The sequence below is a fragment of the Podarcis pityusensis genome (genome assembly GCF_964106645.2).
Source record: "Podarcis pityusensis genome assembly, chromosome: 5".
NCBI classification, from domain to species: Eukaryota; Metazoa; Chordata; class Lepidosauria; order Squamata; family Lacertidae; genus Podarcis; species Podarcis pityusensis.
Window position 1 is genome coordinate 86,852,766 of NC_138032.1, and position 24,271 is coordinate 86,877,036.

The 24,271-nt window shown below is 40.8% G+C and overlaps 1 protein-coding gene across 4 annotated transcripts in view; it reads left to right on the plus strand.

Annotated features, from left to right (window-relative positions):
- Window positions 1-24,271, plus strand: part of USP54 (ubiquitin specific peptidase 54) — a 101,992-nt gene that overhangs the window by 28,050 nt on the left and 49,671 nt on the right. For 3 of the 4 annotated variants that reach the window (XM_081006490.1, XM_081006493.1, XM_081006492.1), the window contains exons 2-3: window positions 15,662-16,488; window positions 21,621-21,713. In XM_081006490.1, the coding sequence (XP_080862616.1) occupies window positions 16,342-16,488; window positions 21,621-21,713 (240 nt within the window). In that variant the 5' untranslated portion in view covers window positions 15,662-16,341. The remainder of the gene's footprint in view (window positions 1-15,661; window positions 16,489-21,620; window positions 21,714-24,271) is intronic. The other variant, XM_081006491.1, reaches the window with a different exon arrangement.

Sequence of the window (24,271 nt, forward strand, 5' to 3'; positions counted from 1 at the left end):
ATTAAACAATTTACCACTATCATTTATACATATACTGGTTTGGTTATTCTTCCAATTGTTTCTCTCGTCTTTCTTTTTCTAATTCTCTCCTTTTCAATGAAGAAAAATAAATATGTTGCTGGCACAGAAGGTAGGAGTGTAAAGGGGAAATTCTAAGAATTTCTGCCAAATACCTTGAAATTTATCTTACATCCCTCTTTTTATATAAAGTATTTGAGCTGCAAGATTTAAGAGGTCTTTCACCCATCTACATCAGGAGAGCTTGTGGCTTTCCATTTTTGCAGCATGATATGTTCAGTCCTGTAATAATCACATGCATTCAGTTCTGCAGTCCAGACAGCTGCAACAATAATCTATTTCTATGATTTTTCCAACTATGGTCCAAGATAAATATCAATACTTTTAAGTTTAACAGGGCAGTGGGTCTGTGATCAAAGAACCACTGACAGTCTATACTTCCAAGTGGTCTTGAAAGAAAAGAAATGCTGAATTGACAGTAATAAATGCCACAACTCCTTCTATACTCAGTGCAGCTGTACTGAGTATGTGGGGTGGAGAGATTGTCCTCCACGCCATCAAACTTTTTGTCAATTAACATCACAATCCTAACCATATCTTTAAAATCCTATTGAATTTGGACCCCACTTATACAGTATTTTCAGGAGTTATACAAAGATTAAATATCTGTGGAGATTATTTGACTTAAGCTAGAGAGGTTAAAAGAGAATCAGTTTTAAGAAGAAATCTTAATGCATCTAAATCTAAATAACCCTCACTTCTTCCTTCAGGGCAGTTTGACTTTGACTTGGTGAAATTCTGCACTTCCAGGACTGCATCAGTCTAGTACTGAGTGCAGTACTAGATTATTTGATGTTTAGAAAACAAAACTTGCCATTGTAGCTGTAGAGATAGTGTTTGGAAACATAGGTAGTGACTGCAGAAGTTAATCATTTAGCTAATTGGTTTAAAACTTTTTTTCTACCCTGCCTGCCAATAAAATAGGGACGTGGGTGGCGCTGTGGGTAAAACCTTAGCGCCTAGGACTTGCTGATCGCATGGTCGGCGGTTCGAATCCCCGCGGCGGGGTGCGCTCCCGTCGTTCGGTCCCAGCGCCTGCCAACCTAGCAGTTCGAAAGCACCCCCGGGTGCAAGTAGATAAATAGGGACCGCTTACCAGTGGGAAGGTAAACGGCGTTCCGTGTGCTGCGCTGGCTCACCAGATGCAGCTTGTCACGCTGGCCACGTGACCCGGAAGTGTCTGCGGACAGCGCTGGCTCCCGGCCTATAGAGTGAGATGAGCGCACAACCCTAGAGTCTGGCAAGACTGGCCCGTACGGGCAGGAGTACCTTTACCTTTTTTGCCAATAAAATGTTTTCAATGTGGTTTGCAATAAACATGCAAAACAGTGATTAAAAACAGATAAAAGATCAGCAAATTCCTTAATAGTCAACCATAGACCAATCTGGAAACAATTAAAAGACTAGGAAAACACAGTACTTTTAATCTGGTGCCAAAATGAACTGATATGGAGAAGGAGTTTCACTCCATTGATAAAGCCTAATCCTGATAGCCAACCTCCTCATTTCTGGGTACCATGAGTCAAGCTCCTAAGAAATACTTCCCAACTCCGCTTTTAAAAGGCCTAACACTTCCTTCCTCATTAGCTAGATCAGACGGTCACATCCTCTCTAAGCAGTTTCATGTAATATTGAATGGCATGGGAGTTTTTGAATAGCATGGGAAACTTGCAGAACCTTACCACATAAATGTCATGGTCCAAAGCACCTGTGTCTCAGTTTTACCTTCTGGAACGATTCAGCCAAATTATCAAAACGTTATGCCTTCCATTCCCACCCCGACAAAACTGTCCAGAACAATACAATCATACCAAGCATGATATGCACAGTTGTTGTCTCTTTCCTGATATGTGTCACCCAGTGGGGTGGTTTTATTTCTCAGAGCTTGCTGGAAGCAAGACTGGAGTGGGTCTAGATCAGGATGTGAAACCCTGTGGCCCTACAGATATACCGTATTTTTCGCTCTATAAGACGCACCAGACCACAAGACGCACCTAGTTTTTGGAGGAAGAAAACAAGAAAAAAAATATTTTGAACCCCAGAAGCCAGAACAGCAAGAGGGATCGCTGTGCAGCAAAAGCAGCGATCCCTCTTGCTGTTCTGGCTTCTGGGATAGCTGCGCAGCCTGCATTCGCTCCATAAGACGCACACACATTTCCCCTTACTTTTTAGGAGGGAAAAAGTGAGTCTTATAGAGCAAAAAATACGGTATTCAGTTTCCAACTCCACCCAGTCATCAGCTGGATAGCTCAGTTGGTTAGAGCATGGTGCTGATAAGGTTGCAAGTTCGATCCCTGTTGAATTTTATTGTTTTATTTAACTTAAATATCAGATTTCCTGGCTTTGGAAGTTCTTTCCCTAGCATTTAGATTTGTAGCAAACCAAACTTATTTTTTGCTTAGGGGCAGGTTGTGGGGGGAGGCTTGACTTCAGATATGTTTGAATACTGTCTCTTTTTCTATCAAGATAAAGAAGATAACTTTGCTAGTTCTGTTCACTGTAAACAGCTTCACTGTTAGCTGCCAGCATTGAAAGCATTGAGGTTATATGTTTTATTGGATCAGGTGCTATTGGTGTACATTATTAAGGAAGATTACATTGTGTTTGATGTAACTTAAAAACAAACAAACAAACCTAAATTTTGCTGTGGTGATCTTTCTGTGTGTCCCCCGCCTCTTTTTTCTGTTGAACATTTTGTTTCTGAAACAACTGTTATGGAATCCCTTTCCCCCCTAAGCTATGACTTGGCAAGCTGTGAAAACATTGTGCTCTGTTACTTTATTGGGAAGTTTGTATCATAAAAAGCTAAAGGTCGTGATATGTTAGTGGATTTTCCCACGTTTAGGAAACAAAGATTTAGCAGGTGTCTGGGATTTGACTAAATCATAGTGGTTCTCAAAGGGTAGGGCATGCTGCACTGGTGTGGCAGGAGAGAATGGCAAGTGTGGCAGGCAGAGTCGAGGACAATCAAAGAAACATTTAAATGTTTCAGTGTAATATAGGCTAGGATAGTATCATTTATTAAAAATATATATATACAACCAGAAACAGTATTCATGCCTCTCTTCAAGAGCATTGGCTATTCCTCTACGGTTTTCCACAACGTATCTTTGTCAACAAAGAATTTTATCTCTGACAAATATGAAAGATCAGAAAAGAGAGAGGCTTATTCCATGAAAAGAGTGGTATCAGTAGGTTTCCAGAAATACAAAAAATAAATAAATAAATAAAAATTGAAGGGGAAAAACCTGAATGAGGAAAGTGCATTAAGAACTGAGCATGTGCAGTGGCCATGGAATGCTGACTTCCTGTTCAGGGGAAGAGATGGAAAACTTGGGGAGAGAGTGATACTTCCAGGAATCCAGGATATTTTCCATATCCTGGGAAATGTTATGGTTAGCTAACTGGAACCCCGAACAGGAGCACTCCAAACAGCAGCATTTTGTTGCAGCTCCCACTTGTATCTATTTAATGCACATTACTTTGAGGCTGCTAATTTATATGATTGCTAAGTCATTTGATCATCCCCTGCCTCCTGGGAAAGAACATTATGGCAACGGGAAGACCAGCCTGGTCCATCCATCACCCCAAGAATTAGCAGCTGAAGGGGATTTCTTTCCCTTCTCCCTGCCAGAGAGAACACTTGGCTGCAACTCTGGGTTGACCTCAGCTGCATCTACCTTAGGGACAAATAACAGGGCGCAAGGCCAGGATCCTGCAGCTTAGCAGGGAGCGAAATAAATTACAGGGGCAGCTGCACCAATATATTTGTTCACCTTTAAAAGTCTTTTTTGCAGAGGTGGGTGTATTGCAAAGTGAAGCTCCAACTGCACCTACCGTCTTCATTTTCCCAGTGTGCCTGTGGTCCCACATGGAGCCCAGGCACTCTAGGGAAATGAAGTTGGTGGGCGTGACTGATTCTTTACCCTTGGTCATTGTAAGAGAGGAAGAAACTAAAGGGATCTCTTGGTGTGCAGCTGCAATGAACCCCTTCTGTCATGGCCACTATATTAAATTTCTCTAGGGAAATGGGTGCAATTTGGAGCTTTGCTGCCCAATGCACATTACAAAAACCTCTGTCAAAAGACAAAGGGATTAATTTATCTGTGGCCCTGCCCCCAACTGGCACAGGTAGAAGGGATAAATGGATCAACCAGGCTGCATAGTGGGTGGTGGTAGGAAATGAGTCCCTTTACACTTTTTACAGAGTTTGTTGTTGGGCATGATGGACAGCAAACTTCCGGTTGTGCCCACCAGCAACCTCTGTATAAAGTTTAAAAAGGGGGGGGGGGGCAAGCAATTAAGGTTGCTTTGCTGGTGGGCGGAGAGAGGAAACAGGACACCAGAGTGACTTGGGTACTACAAGGGGGGCCCCAGCAGTCATCTTGCACAGGGACCCTTCAAAGATTGAGAACAGAAGAGAAGTGTACCCTGGCACCTTCTGTCAGGCACGGGGGGAAAGGCTTCATGTGTGTACGTGTGCGCATGTTCATGTGCATGGAATTTTTCTCTTCCTGTTATCACAGCCTGTTGCTTGTAAGTCACTGTGAGAATAACTTGATTGAAAGTTGGGGCATAAATCTTCTAAATAAATAAATGGAAAGTATTCAGCAACACTTCTGCCTCTTCAGTTCCTGCTGCACTATTAAATATTTATCCATTCTTATTTAGCTTTTTATAAAAAGCTTTGCAGTGTCAATAGTTGTGCTGCTTTTTTCCAGTCTTTCTCAATATTTACTCTAGTAAAAACACATCACGTTGCAAGCATTAGTGGATATATGCCAGTAGACTACCTCTCCCTTCTGGTGTGTAAGGGACTTACTCACATTTCTTTACAGTTTGTACATCGTATGGCGAGGTAGGGACTATTACAAGACCCTGCAGTGTGTGGCCTTTTCTTTCTTTGGGTTGTATTCAACCATTAGCACAAAGACTTCCTTTTGTGCAATAGAACTTCCCTCTCTCCCCCCTCCAATCTGTTATGGGGCTTTCCTCAACTCAGAACAGGTCTGTAGGTAGAAGAGAGAAGTTTCATTGCTCAAGAAGTCATCCTTCTGCTAACCGTAACCTCATTATTCTATATTTATTTATATCCTGCCCTTTCCATAACAGGCAGCTTGCAGATAAAATAAGAACAACTAAAAGCAGGGATGATGGTGATGATGGTGATGATAAATTAATAGAAATCTATCTATCTATCTATCATCTATATCTAAAGATCTATTAAAATTATACAAATAATTACAATAAAACCAGCTAGGCACCCTTTCATTAAAAGCAGATTTCCCAAAAGCCTGTTGGAATAAGAAAGTTCTCACCTGCCAGCAGAAAAATGAGGAGGAGGGAGTCAGTCAAACTTCTCCAGAAAGGGAATGCCAAAGTCTGAAAGCAGCCTCTGAGAAGGCCCTCTGTTGCATCCCTACCAAGCATGCCTGGGAGAGTGGCAGGACCAAGAGAATGGCCTCCCCAGAAGAACCTTGACAGGTTTGGATGAGGTCCTTGCATGCTGTGGCATTACATGAAATACAGACATGTACCCGATACTTTCAAAACTTATGAACTGTCCCTAGATAATAAGGAATAGTTGGTCAGTTATGGAACTGTTTTAAGTAGCAGTTTCAAGAGAGAACCTTTGTTGCTTGATGCTTTGGGGTTTTCTATAGAATATTTGTCATACTTTTCTGACCTCTCCCTCTCTCCTTTTCTTCTTCCTTTCTTCCTTTCTCATAGCAGGGAACAGGTAAAGTGGATAGCTTGTGTGAGAATGCTCCATGTTCTTGTAGTATTTCCAGGGCTTAAGCATAACTTGAGCTTCTGTTTGAATTTAAGAGACCATTCTCTTTTGCCTGGTTATTCAGTAGCAAATACCGTATTTTTTGCTCTATAAGACTCACTTTTTCTCTCCTAAAAAGTAAGGGGAAATGTGTGTGCGTCTTATGGAGCGAATGCAGGCTGCGCAGCTATCCCAGAAGCCAGAACAGCAAGAAGGATTGCTGCTTTCACTGCACAGCGATCCCTCTTGCTGTTCTGGCTTCTGAGATTCAGAATATTTTTTCCTTGTTTTCTTCCTCCAAAAACTAGGTGCGTCTTGTGGTCTGATGCGTCTTATAGAGCGAAAAATACGGTACTTAGCTTCTATACCAGGGGTGACCAACTCCCAAGAGACTGCGATCTACTCACAGAATTAAAAACTGGCAGTGATCTACCCCCTTTTGGGGGGTTTAGGTCAAATAGTTGTTAAGCTTTTTTTAGGGAGGGGGAAAGCCTAACCTCAAGGGAGAAAGTGGAACAGCCACTCATCAACAGGTTGCTGAGTAAACTCCATCTTCTGTTCTGCAGATTGTGGAACAATGGAGGGTGGAGTGACAGGACAGGGTCGGATTCTATTTTACCTACGCTAAGGAAAGGGATCCAGCGATCTACCAAAACCTCCTGGGGATCTACCAGTATATCGCAATTGACCAGTTGGACATTCGAGTGCTCTTCGTGTATTAGAACAGATTCCCTATCAGGAGAATCAGATGTGTTCAGTGTAGTAATTTTGAGGCTGTCCCAGAGTTTTCCTCAGATCTCTTTCCTAGGGAGGAAGTAGTCAGTCAGTCAGTCACTGCACTCTCCATGGCATCAGAGGAACAAATATTTTACAAGTAGGAGTAATTAGAGAAGAATTCATAGCTGCTTATCAGGAAAACTGAAGCATGTTGAGGGCTTGTGATGCCCCTGCAGCTGCTTATGTGAGCTAAAGTGCCTTTTAAGCCCGTACTGTCTCTTCAAAATTGCTTGACTTTTGTTAGATGTTTGATTAAACTTCTACAAAGCAGAAAATTGCTCAAAAGGATTCACAGGAGTTCTGTGGTCTCTGTTGCCTTTATCCTACTTTGTCCATTTTGCCTGTATTAACCTGAATTTGAGTGTTATTTTTCACAGGTAGTGCCCATTTGCAATAGTGTGTTTCATGCCTTCCACATCTTCCAGTGTTGCATTAGACAAGATATAAAACAAACACCAACCCACAGACATTTACTAGATTTCAAGATGATGCAGCCTTTGAATTACTCTTAACAGCACACTCCCATTTTTATAAGCCTGCTTCTCATATAAACTGATAGGTTTTCTAGGGGTGTGTGCACATACTCTTTTTACTGAGAGTGGTGTGAAAAAAATAAGTTGACTGTCCCATGGGAAAGTGAGTAGTGTTGACAGCTCTTGACATAAAACATTATGGCACCTGGATGGGGCCTTAGGGTTGAAACTTCTCATGCCTAGGGGCAGGGCTTGCAGAAAATGCTCTGCTCATCTGAGCAGTACACCTGTTGCATGTACATACAAGTTCTGTGCAACAAGCAATGCTGTGAATGCAAGTTCCCCTAGATCACTGTGCAATCCAGACTACAACTTTTCAAGAAAGCAGGGAAGAATTTCTCTGCAGAACAGATAACACAACAAAATGAGCCAAGCTACTTGGTGTGCGTCAAGTCACATATATGGATTATAAGGCAAAGGGATTTGTTGGAAATCTATAAAACTCACTTAGCATAGTCCTTAACTGGCACAGTTCATTTTGGGTGGGTGAGCAAACTGTGGATGTAGCTCCTGGCCAGAGGACTGAGGGGGCATGACGGGGACTGCAGCCACAACTGGCTGTGCTAGGGGTGTGGGACCTATCACATGATTGATTGATTGATTGATTGATTGATTGATTCAGTCAAATGAATCTCAAAGTGGCTTACAACCAATAAATAACCAAAACAAAATAAAACATAATAGCATATTGCAAATACAGCATACATCATATAAAATAATTAACAAATTATCAATAAAACAGTTTCAATTTTTAAAAAAATTAACAAAACAGCAACTAAAAACTAAACTTCACAATTATGGCAAGTCGTGTAATTAACAAATCAATGCGGCATTTAGAATCTATAAAATGATATTAAAAACATTAACAAAATAGCAACTAAAAATATAAGCTAAGCAGTAAGTTCATTCACACAATCTCTGCCAGCGGCGTAGCGTGGGTTGTCAGCACCCCGGGCAAGGCAAGTAATTTGCGCCCCCTAACCCCTAACCTGCCGCCGCTGCCAGCTGCTTCTTGCTGCTGCCTGGTCTGGTCTGGTGTGGTTCTCTCCCGCGCTCAGTGCTGTGCTGGGCGGCCGCTGCACTGTCCCTCCCCCAGATAGTCCCTCGCTCTCTCTCCGCACCGCACGCCTGGCACCCACCCCCTCCACAGTGGGCGGCGACCCAGCGGCTTGGATCGGATTCGCACAGCCAGCACTGCAGTGAGAGAGAGTGAGTGAGCCAGGTAGGGGCAGAGAGCTGCGAGTGCGAGCGCGCCCCCCCCAGATGTTGCGCCCGGTGTGGCCGGCCCCCCCTGCAACCCCCACGCTACGCCACTGATCTCTGCACCCCCATGACTCATACCCTTTCCCCTTTAAACAAAATAAAACTGTACAACAAACCAACAAGACAATACTAATTGAAATAATGAGAGTTACATTTATACTAAAACTAAACTAATCCCCAGCCCCGACAAATGTCCATCCCACCCACAAAGTGCAAAAAACATTTAAAACACCATAAATTAACAAGTATTTTAAACATTTAAAAACTTTTAAAAACATTTTTGACATACTCAGAGTAAGTGTGGGTCCTGCACCCTAGGCCATGTGAAAATGGGCCTTGCAAGCAGGGAGCGGTCTTCCTTCCACACTCACAGCAGCAGCAATGTCCCGGTGGCCTCCTAGGAGCCATTTAGCTGATCAGGGAGGGTAGGCTAACCAGCTAGAGAATAAGATCTAGCCAAATAGCATCTGTCCCTGCTTTTGGTCTTCCTTCTAGACCATGGAATCCTTGGTTCCTTGTTATCTACTCACTCTCTGTATGTATGATTCATTCAATTCATTAAAGTTAATGTTGTGTCCTTTCTCTCCCATAAAACATACATCTTGCAGGATTAGATCCTAAAGAAAGAAGCTAACCAGTCATATGATACTGAGACTTGGCTTGTATAGTGGCCGGAGTATCCAGCTAGGACCCAGAGGACCCAGGTTCAAATTCCCATTCATCTATATTGCTCAAAATGTGACCTTGGGCCAGTCACCATCTCACAGCCTTACCTACCTCACAAGGTTGTTGCAAGGATAAATTGGGCAGGGAAACCACACACTGAGCTCTCTGAAGGAAAAACAGCAATCTAGTGAAATAATGTACAGTATCAACATATGGAGGTTGGGCAGGGAGCTGGAACAGACATGGTCCACAAGGGTATCATCTCACTCATCAGACACTTAGTCTAGCAGAGCAGCTTTATTGTGTCTATGTATCTAGTGTTCTTGGGACAGAATAGAGATTTCTGTTTGTCTGTAATTGAGCTCACAGAAATGGTCCTGGACCCAGTGTTGGAAATACCCTGAGTGTTAGTCCTGGATGAGATTTCAAAATCCTTACTATGGTTGCTTGTGGCTACTGTGACAACCACGGGATGTCCCACTGTGTTTCTGGCCCTGTGCAAGTTGCTGGTAATATATCAATATGGAATTCTGTAGCAGTCAAGAAAAGGGACAGTTTGTGAGTGGAAGACACCAATCACAAACCTTTTGTGATGGATGGTTGTAACAGTGGGTTGGAATGGAACTCTTAGGAATGGAAAAAACCTTTGCAAAGATAAGGGGCCAGCTAAAATTTCTCTCCCCCAGAGGCTTGCTGCATTCAGGAGGATTCCAAACTCCCACTGGAGTTTCCAGCTGACCTGGCAAGCTCTCTTGCTCAAGAAGTTTAAAGATGCCGAATTGACCTAGTCAAGTGGCACAAGTATTCTCTCTGGGACTGTGGTTTACTGCACAGCTGCTAGAAATTAAGCAAGCGAAACAATAGCTAGAGCACAGGAGGTAGAGAACCCAGAATGAACCTGGCAGTTTTAAAGCAGTCTGGACAGAAAAGTGGTCCTGTTGCTGCATTGTGTCTAAAGCAGGCTTCCTCAACCTCGGCCCTCCAGATGTTTTGAGACTACAATTCCCATCATTCCTGACCACTGGCCCTGCTAGCTAGGGATCATGGGAGTTGTAGGCAAAAAACATCTGGAGGGCCAAGGTTGAGGAAGCCTGGTCTAAAGTATGCTGTGCAACATAACTTTTCATACTGGTTCATAGCCCCGGATGATTCCCTGCAGTCATCAATTAGTCCTCTGTGACTTATTTGCAAGGCATTTTGAGGATAAAGTTCCTTATCCCCCCTCCAATAAGGGTTCCATATTAGCTGCATAACCTTTTGCTTTATTTTAATAAATTGTGCTCCCAATTTTATAATCACTTTTGTCTATATCAGTTACCTTAAAAACAAAGTGCATTTTTAATTGAAAGCCCTCACACTTCTTCTTTTATGATTGGATATTATCAGAAATCCTCATGCTTGGTAATTTATTATTACTGTTCTACCTTTCAGGATACAAATCCTTCCAGGGTGGTGTAAAAGTAACGTTAAAATACGTTAACAGCAGCAATATATAAAAAATCATTGGGATTGTTACCACAGGGCAGTTGGTGGTACATGGGTCCAATGGGGAGAGATCAGCTGGAGCAGGCTCAGGTCTTCCTCCTTCTCTTGGGATCTTTCACATGGTGGCAAATGGCCCTGACTTCTGAATCTAAAGGGGGATGGATGGTTCTAAAGGGTCTAGTGATAGCTTCTTGCCCAAGGGCCCAATAGATAGAAGACTTCTTTCAGATTTTTCAGAGAATGAATTTTAATGCAGTTGAATGAAAGACTAGCCCTTTCCTTAATGTCATTAAATATTAAGACCTCCTTAAGAGCTTTCAGCAAGGAAACAAATGGAACCTTAAAATTTAACTGATTGTTAATTTAATTTATATTATAGGTTTTAATCACATTGAGTCTTATTTTTTAAATTAATTTAAACTAGATGTTTTTTATTGATTGGCTACAAAAATTAAAATGAAGTGCTACATTTGTAGCTTCATCTAGCCTGAGAATACAAAACTGCACAGATTTGTTTATGTCATTATGTTGTTTGACATACATCTGTTCTGCTTCTTAACACACAAAATATTTTTCAAAACATGTTTTGTTTACTAGATAATTAACATTTTCCACATGATGCTGTGTCATGCTGGGGCATTAGATTCATTTATAATATTGCAAGAGAGAGAATTTGGGAAACATTAGTTTAAATTGTAAGTTGTGTGGGCACATTATTACAACCCCCCCCCCCAATTGCTTTTAGCAACATAGCAAGCATTTATTTCTTATACCAGTACATTGGATAATGCAACACCTGTTCATTGTAAGTATATGAAACTTTGGAACAATAGTTAAGTGTGTCCAATTTTCCATCTAAACTTCTGGGATGAATTGTCAATATCTTTGAGGACATAGATTCCGTGGACATGATATTGACATGATAGATCTCCACAATGCACCCTGCAGTAAGAACAAGAACAGACTTTATTCTTTTTCATTATTTTTATGTCTATACTCATATTTCTGTTGTATATTGTTATAATAATAAAAATGCACTTACTGGCATGAACTGGTGGGACCATTTGGGGACCCCTTGACTTGATGCTGGTTGGGGAGCCTGTAACCTCCCGATGCTGAGTTCTACTCCCATTATCCCTCACCATTTGCAATGTTGGCAGGGGCTGATGGAAGCTAGAGTCGAACAACCTCTAAAGGGAAACAGGTTCCTCATCTCTGTCTTAATATGCTTTCCAAAGGCTATAGTCCTAAAATTCTGCCTTCAAGCGCTCTCCCCAATTTTCCTCTTCCTTGTCATACCACTTGTCTATTGCTGTTCCAAACACAGCAGGAAATGGTTTGTTGTAGCAGCTGTCCAGTTAGGGTTGCTTTCTTCCACAGCAAACAGCTCTGCTTTGGCTGCCATGCCTCTGATCTTGAGTCTTGCCATATTCTCATCATATTTTTTTTGGACAGGGTTCGCTATTGTTTCCCATGAGAGTGTGAATGAAGCCTAATCAAGAGTGATTTTATCAAATTCAAATGTGGCTTTTAAAATACATTTATATTTGCAAGGGAAAATCTCACAGAAACAAGCCATAAGACAAATGCTCATCTGAGTTAGTTCATATCAGGCTTCCAAGCAATAAGGAATACTTTACTACATGACATAAAAATGGGCATTTGTACCCACATATATTACATTTAAATGAAAGGAGAGCTAGATTGCTTTGGAGTATCACATAGTTTCTTGGTGTGAGTTCCTACTTGTTTCTTTAGCCCCATTGAATTTAATAGGACTTCCTTTTGAGTTGTTAGTAATTAGGATTGCACTGTTAAGTATCGTCCCCCCCACTATGTGCTATTGCTTGGTAGGTGCCCTTTTAAAGTACTCTTGCACCATGTTCTTGATTGAAAAGTAATTCACTCTGGTTATGCACCACAACAGCAAAAGTGGCATCCTGTTATCGTGTTACAAGCAAGTGGAATGCCAAACAAGCACATTATGAGAGATGGAGAACAAAACTGTCTAGCTTTTTCCGTTTGCTATGTTGTCACTAGGCAGCAGCACATAGTAGATGGGTTTTTAAAAGAGCATTAATGTCAATTTTCACAGTGAAAGATTAAATGCTTACATGCATCATCTGATAATTGGCTGGCTAAATCCTACCCTTGTTTCATAGACTTAACATGGTACATATTAACTGGGTCACTTTGTTGTTTATGAAATAATTGTTAAATTATCTAACCCGGTTAGAAATATCCAAGAAAGCTTGGAGCACCTCAGCAACCCGGTGCCCAAACAACCCCTGGCTTCCCAGCCTGACTGTAGGTTTAGAAAAAGGGGGTAGGGTTTATCCCTCAATTGCACTGGGCTTTGAACAGGAGCTTGTTTGTGTTGTGCTAATAGGACAGAACAAGATATTTTAATTTCTGTTTCAATGGGTCTTCTGTACCACATAAGAAAGGAACTACTTGTTTATTATACCAGATGGGACAAGTTTAGAAACTTTAGGAGTTTGAAACAATTGTTTGTTGGTTGTTTTTTTTCAGAAGACCTGTAACATTATATTCTTCGTGCTCTGATTAAGAAACATCCTTTTTTGTTGAAGTAATCTGATCTGGATAGAGTCTAAACCGTTATAGCTTGCCCCACATATTTCCTTGGCCCCTCTCAGCCATGCTATTGCAGAGGTGTGTAACTTCTAGGAAACCGAGTGGGAAGAGATTTGAGAAGCTGGCAGAAAGGTGACTCAGTACCCTTGTCAGAAGCTTGCTCCTCAAAATATTTTGAATCTTACTGCTCTGTTAATTCAGTAAGTGGCAGCAGTTAGCAATTCATTATTGTCCCAGTGGTAAATCTTGGATGCTTAAGGCACCATTTAATTTTTTTTTTTAATTGACTTGCCTAGTGACTCTAGGGTACTAGGATAAGTAGTCACATATGCCCCAGATACAGACATCTTCCTTCCGAGAGATGTTATTTAAGAAACTTGTTTACTCTCATCTCTCATTTGTGGCTTCAATTTAGATCAGTGTTGTTTTAAATAGATTTTAGTTGGCTGATTGACACAGTATTCAAGAGTCCTTTTTTCACTAATGCCCCCCAAACTTTGATTTACATGTGGAGTAACTTCATATAGGTGAAGGTGAGAATGGATTTCTGTACACATACACTTTCAAAAAAGATGTTCTTAAAGATTGAGAAGACCCTCTGAAATAGAATGGGATATGGCAGTAGACATTTTTTTTGGGGGGGGGGTGTTTTTATTTTTGCAAATTTAGGTACCCTGACTTGGCATAAATATAAATATTTGCCTGTAAGGCAAAGTCACCATTGGATATAATCACTTTCATATTCTGCTGCTCTTATTGCTGATACTTTGCAATAAAGGAATTTGTTTTGCTTCTGTTAAACTGAAATAATTAGTTTGGAATCCACAATGTAATTCTATTTTTTTTTCTTTTGCCACAATAGAATTAATTCATATAGTTATAGATAACGTGGCTATATTTTAAGGCTGTATAAATGAGTAGTTGTCACTGAATTCATTGCATTAAGTGCTTCTGGATTGGCTTTTGAGTTTGAGCAAAGACTGGGACTGGCATTGGAATAGGTCTTGGATATTATTCAGTGTTTAGGAATGTTGGAGAACTGGTTTGTTCTTATTCTTTGTACTTGCATGCCCTAAAGGAGCATAGATGAATAGTTAGGGCACTAAAGGAATAATTCTTCTGCAAAATCTGAATTATGCTTTCTTACTTCATAGGGATGTGGAGACTTAATTAATATTTTGTAAAATCTGATCTTCAGATAATGAAATGAAAGAGCAAAATACCCATTAGGATGACTGAAGCTTGCATTGGAACACACATTTGTATTTTTTTCTGGACTGTGTTCATTATATTCTAATAAGAAACATGCTATATAATGGAGGTCCAGGAAGCAAAGGCAGTCTCCAAATGCTTTTCATTTGGTCCCCAACAATAGCCCCCATCTGAAAAACTAATGGACACACCATTTTGTTCTACCAACACTTTTATCCTGTATCAACAGAAAGTAAGACACTGGCAAAAGGCTTTTTAAAATACACACACCCATGTGAACAGCAAGAGACTTTATAGTAGAACTCTCCTCTTAGTGTGTAGTTTAGGTGCTCACTCCCATGTGTAAGCCAAGACACGAGACAGTAGTGGTAAACAGCTGTAGGTTGTCTGTAGCCTGTCCTCTCTGCTGCGGTATAACCCTATGCAAGCTGATATCCCAAGTGTTCTGTTTATCCTGCTTGAATTAAGAATTCCCTAACAGGGAGGAAGTTTTCTCTCCTCTCTCCACCTCCACCGTTTAGTTCCGCAAACAGATTATTTTCTTCATGGGTTTTTCGCTTTTATTTGCTGATTTTTTGCACATCTGGAAGAATGCGCTGCCTGAATTAAAAACATCTAGGTAACAAGCGACACTGGGAAATAAAAAAATAAACCTTTGAAAGAATCTTAATCTTCATCATAATGAACTGAATTTTCTGTCTGCCATCTCTTCCATGTTCAACAGTGATTTAGGAACCATATCTATAATACTGAATAGAAAACTATCATTTGTAATTATTTATCCAGAATAGAGCTAGGTAAATAACTGGCTACTTTGAGATTTCTCTGAGCATGTGTGTAGCAAGAGATACTATAGCCCAGCCATAGGCAAACTCCGGCCTTCCAGATGTTTTGGAACTACAATTCCCATCATCCCTAGCTAACAGGACCAGTGGTCAGGGATGATAGGAATTGTAGTCTCAAAACATCTGGAGGGCCAGAGTTTGCCTATGCCTGTTATAGTCTCATCATATAAAGCTATGTGTAATGTCTTAAAATATGCAAGTTTCCTGTTCTAGGAGTATCTCTAAACCTGACCATGGTAATGCTTCTTAGCTGCAATGGTTAGATTCTGGTTGGGATTTTGTTTTGCTTTGTTTTGACTCTGGTCCCGAGTTTCTGGTAGGAGGTGAGGCAATGCTAATCTTGGCAGAAGAGAACAAAACCAAGTGAGTAATTAAGTGATGCAAGCCTTTGATTATTTTTCTCTCTCTCCTCTCTCTCTCTCTCTCTGGCACAGCTAGGCATTCCATTTGCAAGAGAAGGAACACTAGAAGAAACTGCTCAAGTTCTACGCAGGACGTTAAAAGAACTTCAGGAAGACCTTTTTCTGCTCGGATTAAAGAACATTATTCTTGAATCTCTCCTTTGCTCAGCTTCTAAAGAGCCAGTTTGCCTGAATCAGTATTCCAGCAAGAAACTACTGACAAGAAGCAGTGAGGGGGTTGGCTTTTCTTTACTGGATCTTTTCTCTGTTGGATTTGGCTCATCACTCTGAGAAGATTTCAAAAGAAAGGGAAGTTGTTTTTGTTTTTGCTTGTTTTGTATCCATTTTGAACACTTGCAATTTTATTATTTGCAAAGTGTTACCTGAATTGTTATTATTTTTATACTAAAGGATGGTACATAATCACAACACTCCTTGAAAGACTATGACTTCTTTTAGTTTGCCTTCCATCTTTTCAGCTCTTATGACAGGTGTTTCTCTACATGGACTATAGTTTTATATAGCAAAATTAGCAGCATTTGAAGAAAATTATGGTTTACTATACCTTGATGCAATACAAATGAGAACTCTGGAGACAGAATTTTGTTTTGGTGTTATGCAAGCTACTTCTGATTTTGAATCAAGGAAAGGACTTTGCGTACATAACATGCAGGTATAAAACCTTCCATATGATAAAGACTGAAGTGTGAAAGATGTCTTGGAAGAGGAATTATTTTTCAGTGGGACGGGGCACTGTGCAAGGAATGTTCACTCCACGTAATACAACATCTATAGCACCTAGTAAAGGTCTCAGCAATGAGCCTGGACAGAACAGCTGTTTCTTGAATAGTGCATTGCAGGTAAGAAATCTAAAAGAATGTGTGCCTATCTTTTATACATAGTTTTTCTCTTAATTTTTTTGTGCTATGGTGCTTCTGTGAGAACATCTAAACAGCAAAGCAACAACGTAAAAACTATCAAACCCTTCTATGAATTTATTTCCTCTTAATTCAGGTACCAGTCACTGGTACAATTATTGTTTCTTGTCTCGGATTTGTATAAATTCATTTAATTATTTTATGAGGTTAAAATGTATTTCAGAGTGGTAACAAATGTTACTTCGAAATCACATACAATTGCAAGGCTGTTAGCAGTGGTTTGGATTTGACACTGGGTTGAGGTGAGACTCTGTTGCACAATCTTTATGTAGGCTTTTCAAATTGGCTCCCATGTGAAAGTTGTGCTTGGGAATAAATGGTGTGGGCACACCCTGTTCTTGTAAATGTAGTATGTTTTCACTGCTTTTAATTCTGAATTTTGAAATTGTTGTAACCCACCGTAGGGCCTGCTGGTGTAGGGTGCATAATATATAAATTGTGTAATAATAATAATAATAATAATTTTTTAGCAAGCATTAGTTGGAATGTAATAATGTCAGGAAATGCCCCATTAGCTTGTGACAATTATTTATAATAGTCCTTTGGTTTAATTACACAGTATTTTTAGAATAAGTTTAAGTGGCACCTATTATTCTAATTTTATGAAAAGATTTGCTAAAGCATTTGATCTAATTGCTCAGGACTATGAAACTTTGGTAATAAAGCCAGGATAGACATACATCTGATTTTGTTTACACCAGAGATCGTTGGTACTAGTACAGGGTAACCAATAGAATTACTAAGTTTTATGAGAGCATGACATATTCTTTTTGATTAGAGACAAAAATATGCAGAAATATTTTTGTGCAGGTGTGATTATTGTTATTGGCTGCTTTAGTTCTATGGATAGTGGCATATCACTTTTGATTTTCCCTTACTAAGAGAGGCATGGAAAACTGTTGAGCAAGTAGTTCCAGGCAGTGTTATGGATACACATGATGGTACACTAAATGACATTGATAGCAAAACCGCAGGGTTTTGGAGTATATCTGTGTCTAAGCTCTGTGTTAAATGGAGTTGCTCTGAAGCGGGACATGTATCTGCTTATTTTTATTGAGGCAGCCCATTCCTATTTTTTTGCATGGTTGCCACTTTGAAACCGATGAAACTTTATTTAGTAGTGGACCTGAAATGGTTTCACCTGGAAAATATGATCACCCCTATTTAAAACTAGGTCCTTGACATGGGCATAGCTAGGATTTATGTTGGGGGTGGGGGGAGAACTGATCTATCTGCGACAGAAATGGTCAGTTAAGTATTTTTATTTATTTATTTGATGGGAGGGGGCAAGTGCCCCCCAGCCCACTGGCTATGCTCATGGTCCTTGATCAGTAGACCAGAGGAAAAGCTAGAAGAGGAAGTGTTGGTTTATTGTCTCATATTAAGAGGCACTCATTGTACTTCTGTTGCTTTATCTGCAAACATCCAGGACAACAAGCTACATTTTTAAATAGTTATATTTAGGTTTCCTATCTTTTAAATATGAAAATTACTTCTAACAGTAAGCTGGCAGTGAAGAGGAGATAAACTACACTTTAGTAGTTAGAACTTATACCAGACCTAGAATTTGGTCATATCCAAAATATAGAACCATTATTATGTTATAAACTGCAGAGAGAACTTTAATCTTCGGCTTAGTCAGTGAAATGATAAAAGCCTTTAATTCAGGGGTCAGTAAACTTTTTCAGCAGGGGGCCGGTCCACTGTGCCTCAGACCTTGTGGGGAGCCGGACGATATTTTTTTTTGGGGGGGGGATGAATGAATTCCTGTGCCCCACAAAAAACCCAGAAATGCATTTTAAATAAAAGCACCCATTCTACTCATGTAAAAACACCAGGCAGGCCTCACAAATAACCCAGAGATGCATTTTAAATAAAAGGACACATTCTACTCATGTAAAAACAGGCTGATTCCTGGACCGTCTGCGGGGCAGATTTAGAAGGCGATTGAGCTGGATCCAGCCCCCGGGCCTTAGTTTGCCTACCTATGCCTTTATTGGTTAGATGCTATGAAGGGCTGTAGCTCAGTGTTAGAGCATAACTGCCCTGCGTGAAGAAGGTCCCATTTTTTTAACCTTATCTATCTCTATCCCAATGTTTGAGTTAGTATCACAGAATTGCAGAGGTGGAAGGGACCATGTGGGTCATCTAGTCCAACCCCTGCAATGCAGGGATCTTTTGCCCAACATGGGCGTCTTTACTAGTCCTATCTAGAGATGCCAATCAGAAACCATGGACATCCATTGCCAAGCAGTGTAGACAATACTGAGCTAAATGGACCAGTATTGTGACTTGGTATAATGGAGCATCTTGTGCATGTTCATAAAATTAGTTTATTAATGTTATTATTTTAAGAGCCATATTTTATTTTTTTAGGATTATCCCTTACAGCAGATAATGCTAGCCTATATAAAATACAATATGACCCCCCTAATTTGAACTGCTCCCCAGATCCAATATTATGGGATGCTTTAATATAAAAATGAATTTATTGAGCCATTAAACATTTGACTATCTTGGTAAAGAAATTCAGATCCAGACAATAACTAAAGCTTTTTAATTAAAAGAAGATGAAGAAGACATTGTCAGGCTTTAATACCTTGCATTGTTATTAAACTTTCACACAATCAAATTAGCATTTAAATATATTAAAAATAAGATCATTTTGATAGTGAACTTTCTAGCAATTTTGAAACAAAATGGGGCCACTTTGGGACTCCCAGCGAGCGGAAGTATAAGTTTGTACACTAAAAGAAAAAGAAAGAAAGAAACCTGAGCTCCCATGACCTATGGAATGTTGTGAGCATGAATATAAGAATATTCTACATAATCCATATAATTGTCTGGAGAAAAGCTTCTGGAATTAACTTCTGCCTTTGCTGCTACTTTGTTCTGGGCTGGAGGTGGAGAAAGAACATGCTGCTGGCAATTACATCTCCTCTAAAATCCTGGATTTTTTCATTATTTTCTATAGGCAACTCTCATTTCCATCTGGGGAGAGAGAAAAACAGTAAAGGAAAAAAGTCAGGCAGACTATGAGTCTAGCAATTAAGTTTGTGGTTTAGGACAGTTGAGCCAAGGAAGTTGAAGGTATCAGTTAAAAACAGAAAATGAAGGAAGAGAGGGAAAGTTGACATGCTTGAGCATTGGCGCTGTGTGGGGTATAATAATAATAATAATAATATTTTATTTAAAGCCCACCCTCCCCAGCCAAGGCCAGGCTCAGGATGGCTAACAAGCAATAATAAAAACAAGTTGAATGAATACAACTTAAAAACAAGATTAAAATACATTGAAACATTGAAACATTAAAATATTAAAATGCAGCCTCATCACAGGAGGAGAATGGAAAAAGAAAGAGGGGGAGGGAATCAAATTGGCTCCAAGCCAAAGGCCAGGCGGAACAACTCTGTTTTACAGGCCCTGCGGAAAGAAATCAGAAAGAAATCGGAAAGAAAGCAGGGCCCTGGTCTCATGAGGCAGAGCGTTCCACCAGGCCAGAGCCTGGCCGGCCGTATAAGCCAGAGTTAAAAACACACACACACACACACACACACACACACACACACAAATAAATAAATACCCACACTGATAGCTGATATACAGGCAACTCCCCACTTGTGCGTGACCATGCATACATGTAGTGCTGGGAACCCAGAAGTGGTTCGTGGGGAGACCCTCCCCAGAGCCTGAAGAGGACATCCTTTTCAGGATTTGGAGAGCATCTCCACACAAGCCAGAGGCGCAGTGGGGCTTTGTTGAGATTGTTCAGCCTCCCTACCTAACAACTGACATGCACTTTTCCCACATGTCAGCTGAAGAGCCTTAACAAAGGCCCACTGTGTGTCCAGCTCACGAGAAGACCTGCCCCAAAGCTCAAAGAGGGCATCCCCTATGGTCTCCAGGGGTGGTCTCCTTGTGAGCCACAAGGACTCAACAGAGTGCTGCCCACTTACATACATTTCACTTATGCCCTCAGGGCCTGGAACGTAACCCTTTGTAAATGGGGAGTCACCGTTGTAGCACTGGGTGGAGGAAGAAGGTTTTAAGAGGGTGATGGGGGCGGGGGGAAGGTGCCAACTTCAAAAAGCTCTACAAGCCCCCTGTTGCATGCTGGCTGGAATCATGAAGAGGAACACTCATAATAGTGGCTGGATATATAGTGTAGTATTTTGCTGCAGCTCCATTGCTGCCAAAAGTAGTAGCCAGTGTTAGATCCATACTCTCTGAATTGGTCTAATTGCTTTTCCCACATCATGCATAATTTTATACAACTCTATTGTATCGCACCTTAGTTGTCTTTATTAAAAAGAAACTAAAAGGCACCCATTCCTTCTCCCTTCCATACTGGGAAACTATGGTTACCAGGTTTGGAAGAAACCAGGATTTTACAGCAAATTCCAGCCGTGGTTTATGGTCCTAGCTTGTTATGAATTTCGTAACCATAGTTTCCTTGTTCTCATGAAATGGGAAACTATGGTTAATTAAAAACTCTGTGACTTACTGTGTCCTGCTTAAAAGAGATTAGAAAAGGCTTGAGGACAGAACAAGTGGGCAAAAGGCTCATATAAATAAAGTGGCTGAATAATGTGAGGTATGTGTTTGAAATATATTAGGAATACTTATATCACCTAGTTTATTCTGATAAAGCACACCTCTTTCAATCCTGGATCTTAACCCCTTTTATCTTTTACTCTTTTAATTTTTATTCTCTGGGATAAATTGACTGGTAGAGCATGAGGCTCTCAATCTCAGGATTGTGGGTTTGAGCCCCATGTTGGGCAAAAGATTCCTGCATTGCAGGGGGTTGGACTAGATGACCCACATGGTCCCTTCCAACTCTACAATTCTATGATTCTATGATACTAACTCAAACATTGGGATAGAAATAGATAAGGTTAAAAAAAATGCTAATCTCCAGATTAGATTTATCCCAAAGGTACTTAGATGCTGTTGATGAATTTATTATCTGTCTAATTTTAGCAAGAGATTCTTATCTAAGACATTCTGAAATGGATAATTTAAAAATCACATTCTTCTTCTTTGCTTTACAGGTTCTCTGGCATCTGGATATATTTCGACGTAGTTTTCGACAACTTACAACACACAAGTGTATGGGAGATTCCTGTATATTTTGTGCTCTCAAAGTGAGTAATTTGTCAGTTCAGTTCAGTTCAGATTTAGATGAAAAAGTAAGTGTATATTAGCTGCATCTTCATTCATTGAAGATTCTTATCCTGCCCTTCCTCCAGTCAGGAGCTCAGAGAAGCTCATGACTGATAGATAAACAATCATACAAAATGAGATTTAAACAACAAAAGTCATAATAATGTTGTAGCAGTATTTCAAGGTATGTGCTCACTTTACTTTCAAGCTATACTTTGGTCACGCTGAAGTGAAGCCATGAGATAGAACTTTGTGAAGTGCTTCAATTTATGGACTGTAACTCAGGTTTCTCCAGCAAGAAATTCCTCACTGTGATTTTTCCGTGTGATTTTCCCACTCATGTGAATATAAATTCACATTCTGCAAGAGTTAATTTGTGTCTTACTGCTCATACGCTTTCGTCTACATTGAGTGTCGTCGTTCAGAACCTGTCATACCTGCTCATATCAAAATAAGACGTGCTCCTATTGTAGCTTTCATAATCTGAGCTGCAATCTTAAACCTCTGCCTTGGGAAAACAACCGTGAGTGGTAGTGATGCATGGATCAAGGCTCCTACTTGCTTTCAGGCCAGCTGTCTTAGTGACTGTAGGATGCAGAAGTGCTGCCTTGACACTAGAACAGTTTTCTGATCTATTATTCATTTTGATGTCTGCTGTGCACAGTCCTTGCTTTCTTTATTCATCTAATGTATGATTTTGGTTTGGAGTTTGTTTATCTCTGCTCAGGGAAGGGGGGGGGGATTGGTCTGTGGTACTAAGCATGCCACAAAGAGTTTGTTTGCCTTCCAGGGATTGTAGTGCCAGGATGTAGGACAGAGGGTGTTTTGTTGTTGGTGGAGAAGAATGCAGCATTGATTTGTACATTCTGCTAGAGCTTCTGTATTAGAAGTTTTTCATATGTAACAAAAGCAGGAAGAATTAACTTTCTGGGCAGAACGGGTGTTTTCTGAGGTGAAAGCTGAGACACACAGTGTTTGGACTGACATTAGGGACAAGAAATGTACTGTTCTAATTTTAGTAGGTAAGTCCATATTGAGCAAGCAAAATAAATTATGTACATCTGTACAGATCTACTTACATTGCTAAAGCTGTGTTCTGGTTTCTGAGACTCCTGGCGCCACTGCCAACTTGTTCTTTCAAAATGTCCTCTTGTTAGGGTAGACACTCCCTCTGTTCCAGGATTGGGGAACCTGTGGCCTTTCAGATGTTGTTAGACTCCCAACTCCCATCCAGAATGACCAGTGGCTAAAGATGGTTGGAGTTTTCATAGAATCATAGAGTTGGAAGGGACCATGGGGATCATCTAGTACAACCCCCTGTGATGCGGGACTCTTTTGCCCCGTGTGGGGCTCAAACCCACAGCCCTGAGAAGTTGTAGCCCAGGAGCATCTGGAGAGCCACAAGTTTCCTGTTCTGTGTGTAATCATACTGTCAGCATCGCCCTTGAGCCAGTGCCACCAACTGGACTCATCCACTTCAGCCCCGACTGGGCTAGGCGAGCTGGGTAGCACTTCCAGAGACCACCTTCTGCACAGGAACAGGTCAAAGTGCTGTGGACTCACAGCTTAGAGTTGTGAGCACCGGATTCACTCCCACAAGAAGACAGTCGTCGCACAGCAGAGTCTAGCAGAGTATATAAACAACTCGGAGAGCAGCTCTGTAGAATATCTTCTTTATTCTATCTACAACTATTATACAACTTTATACAGAGCTAAATAGGTCTAAGCATAAATGAATGCTGCACTGCACTGAGTGTCTGCAGCTGCTCTTAGCAGCAACCTTATCTCTACACACGATCTCTAACACTCAGTCTCTCTCTCTCTCTCTCTCTCTGACACTGACTGACTGACTGACTCGGTGCTGGAGCAGAATAAATAGAGAGCAGAACACGCCTCCTCCTCTCTGGAGAATCAGCAGACTCTCCAGCACGCATTATTTTAAGGAACAAGATACATACCTGAATGTATGACTGGATTAGTAGGCATTCTCTCCTTCAGTCAAAGGGTGTATTGTTACAGGCCACCCAAATCTGTGTCAAGCGGTGCACATGATTCCAAGGGTCTTGGTGCTTAGCCAGGGTTTGTGGTTTGCAAAATTAGGCACAGCAGAGGCTATAGTGTCTTTATGATATATGGTTTATTTGCGCATATATGCAACCTGAAGCTTTCATTGGAGGGGTTCACAGCGGCAGCACCCCAAAGCGTGCCAGCTTACTCCATAGTCGCAGCATCAGGATCTTTTCTCTGCAGCCTCTCTTGTTCTGCATGACACATCCCAGCTTAACTGTTCCTCTCTGCTTCCTGGTTACATCCTTTCCCTGAATTAAGCCCTCTTTGTCCATAGAGGGAGGGAAGACTCCATTCATTTGCACTCTAACACCTATTTCTTTTGAGGCTTTGAACTCCTAATGGTTAATCCCCCCCCCCCCCCGACTATTTTTGCTTTACTTCATTAACACTTGTTGATTGACTAGTATTACAATGTCCTATACACAACCCAGGAAGTGTGCCTAGAATACACACTATGCTTCCTTAGGTT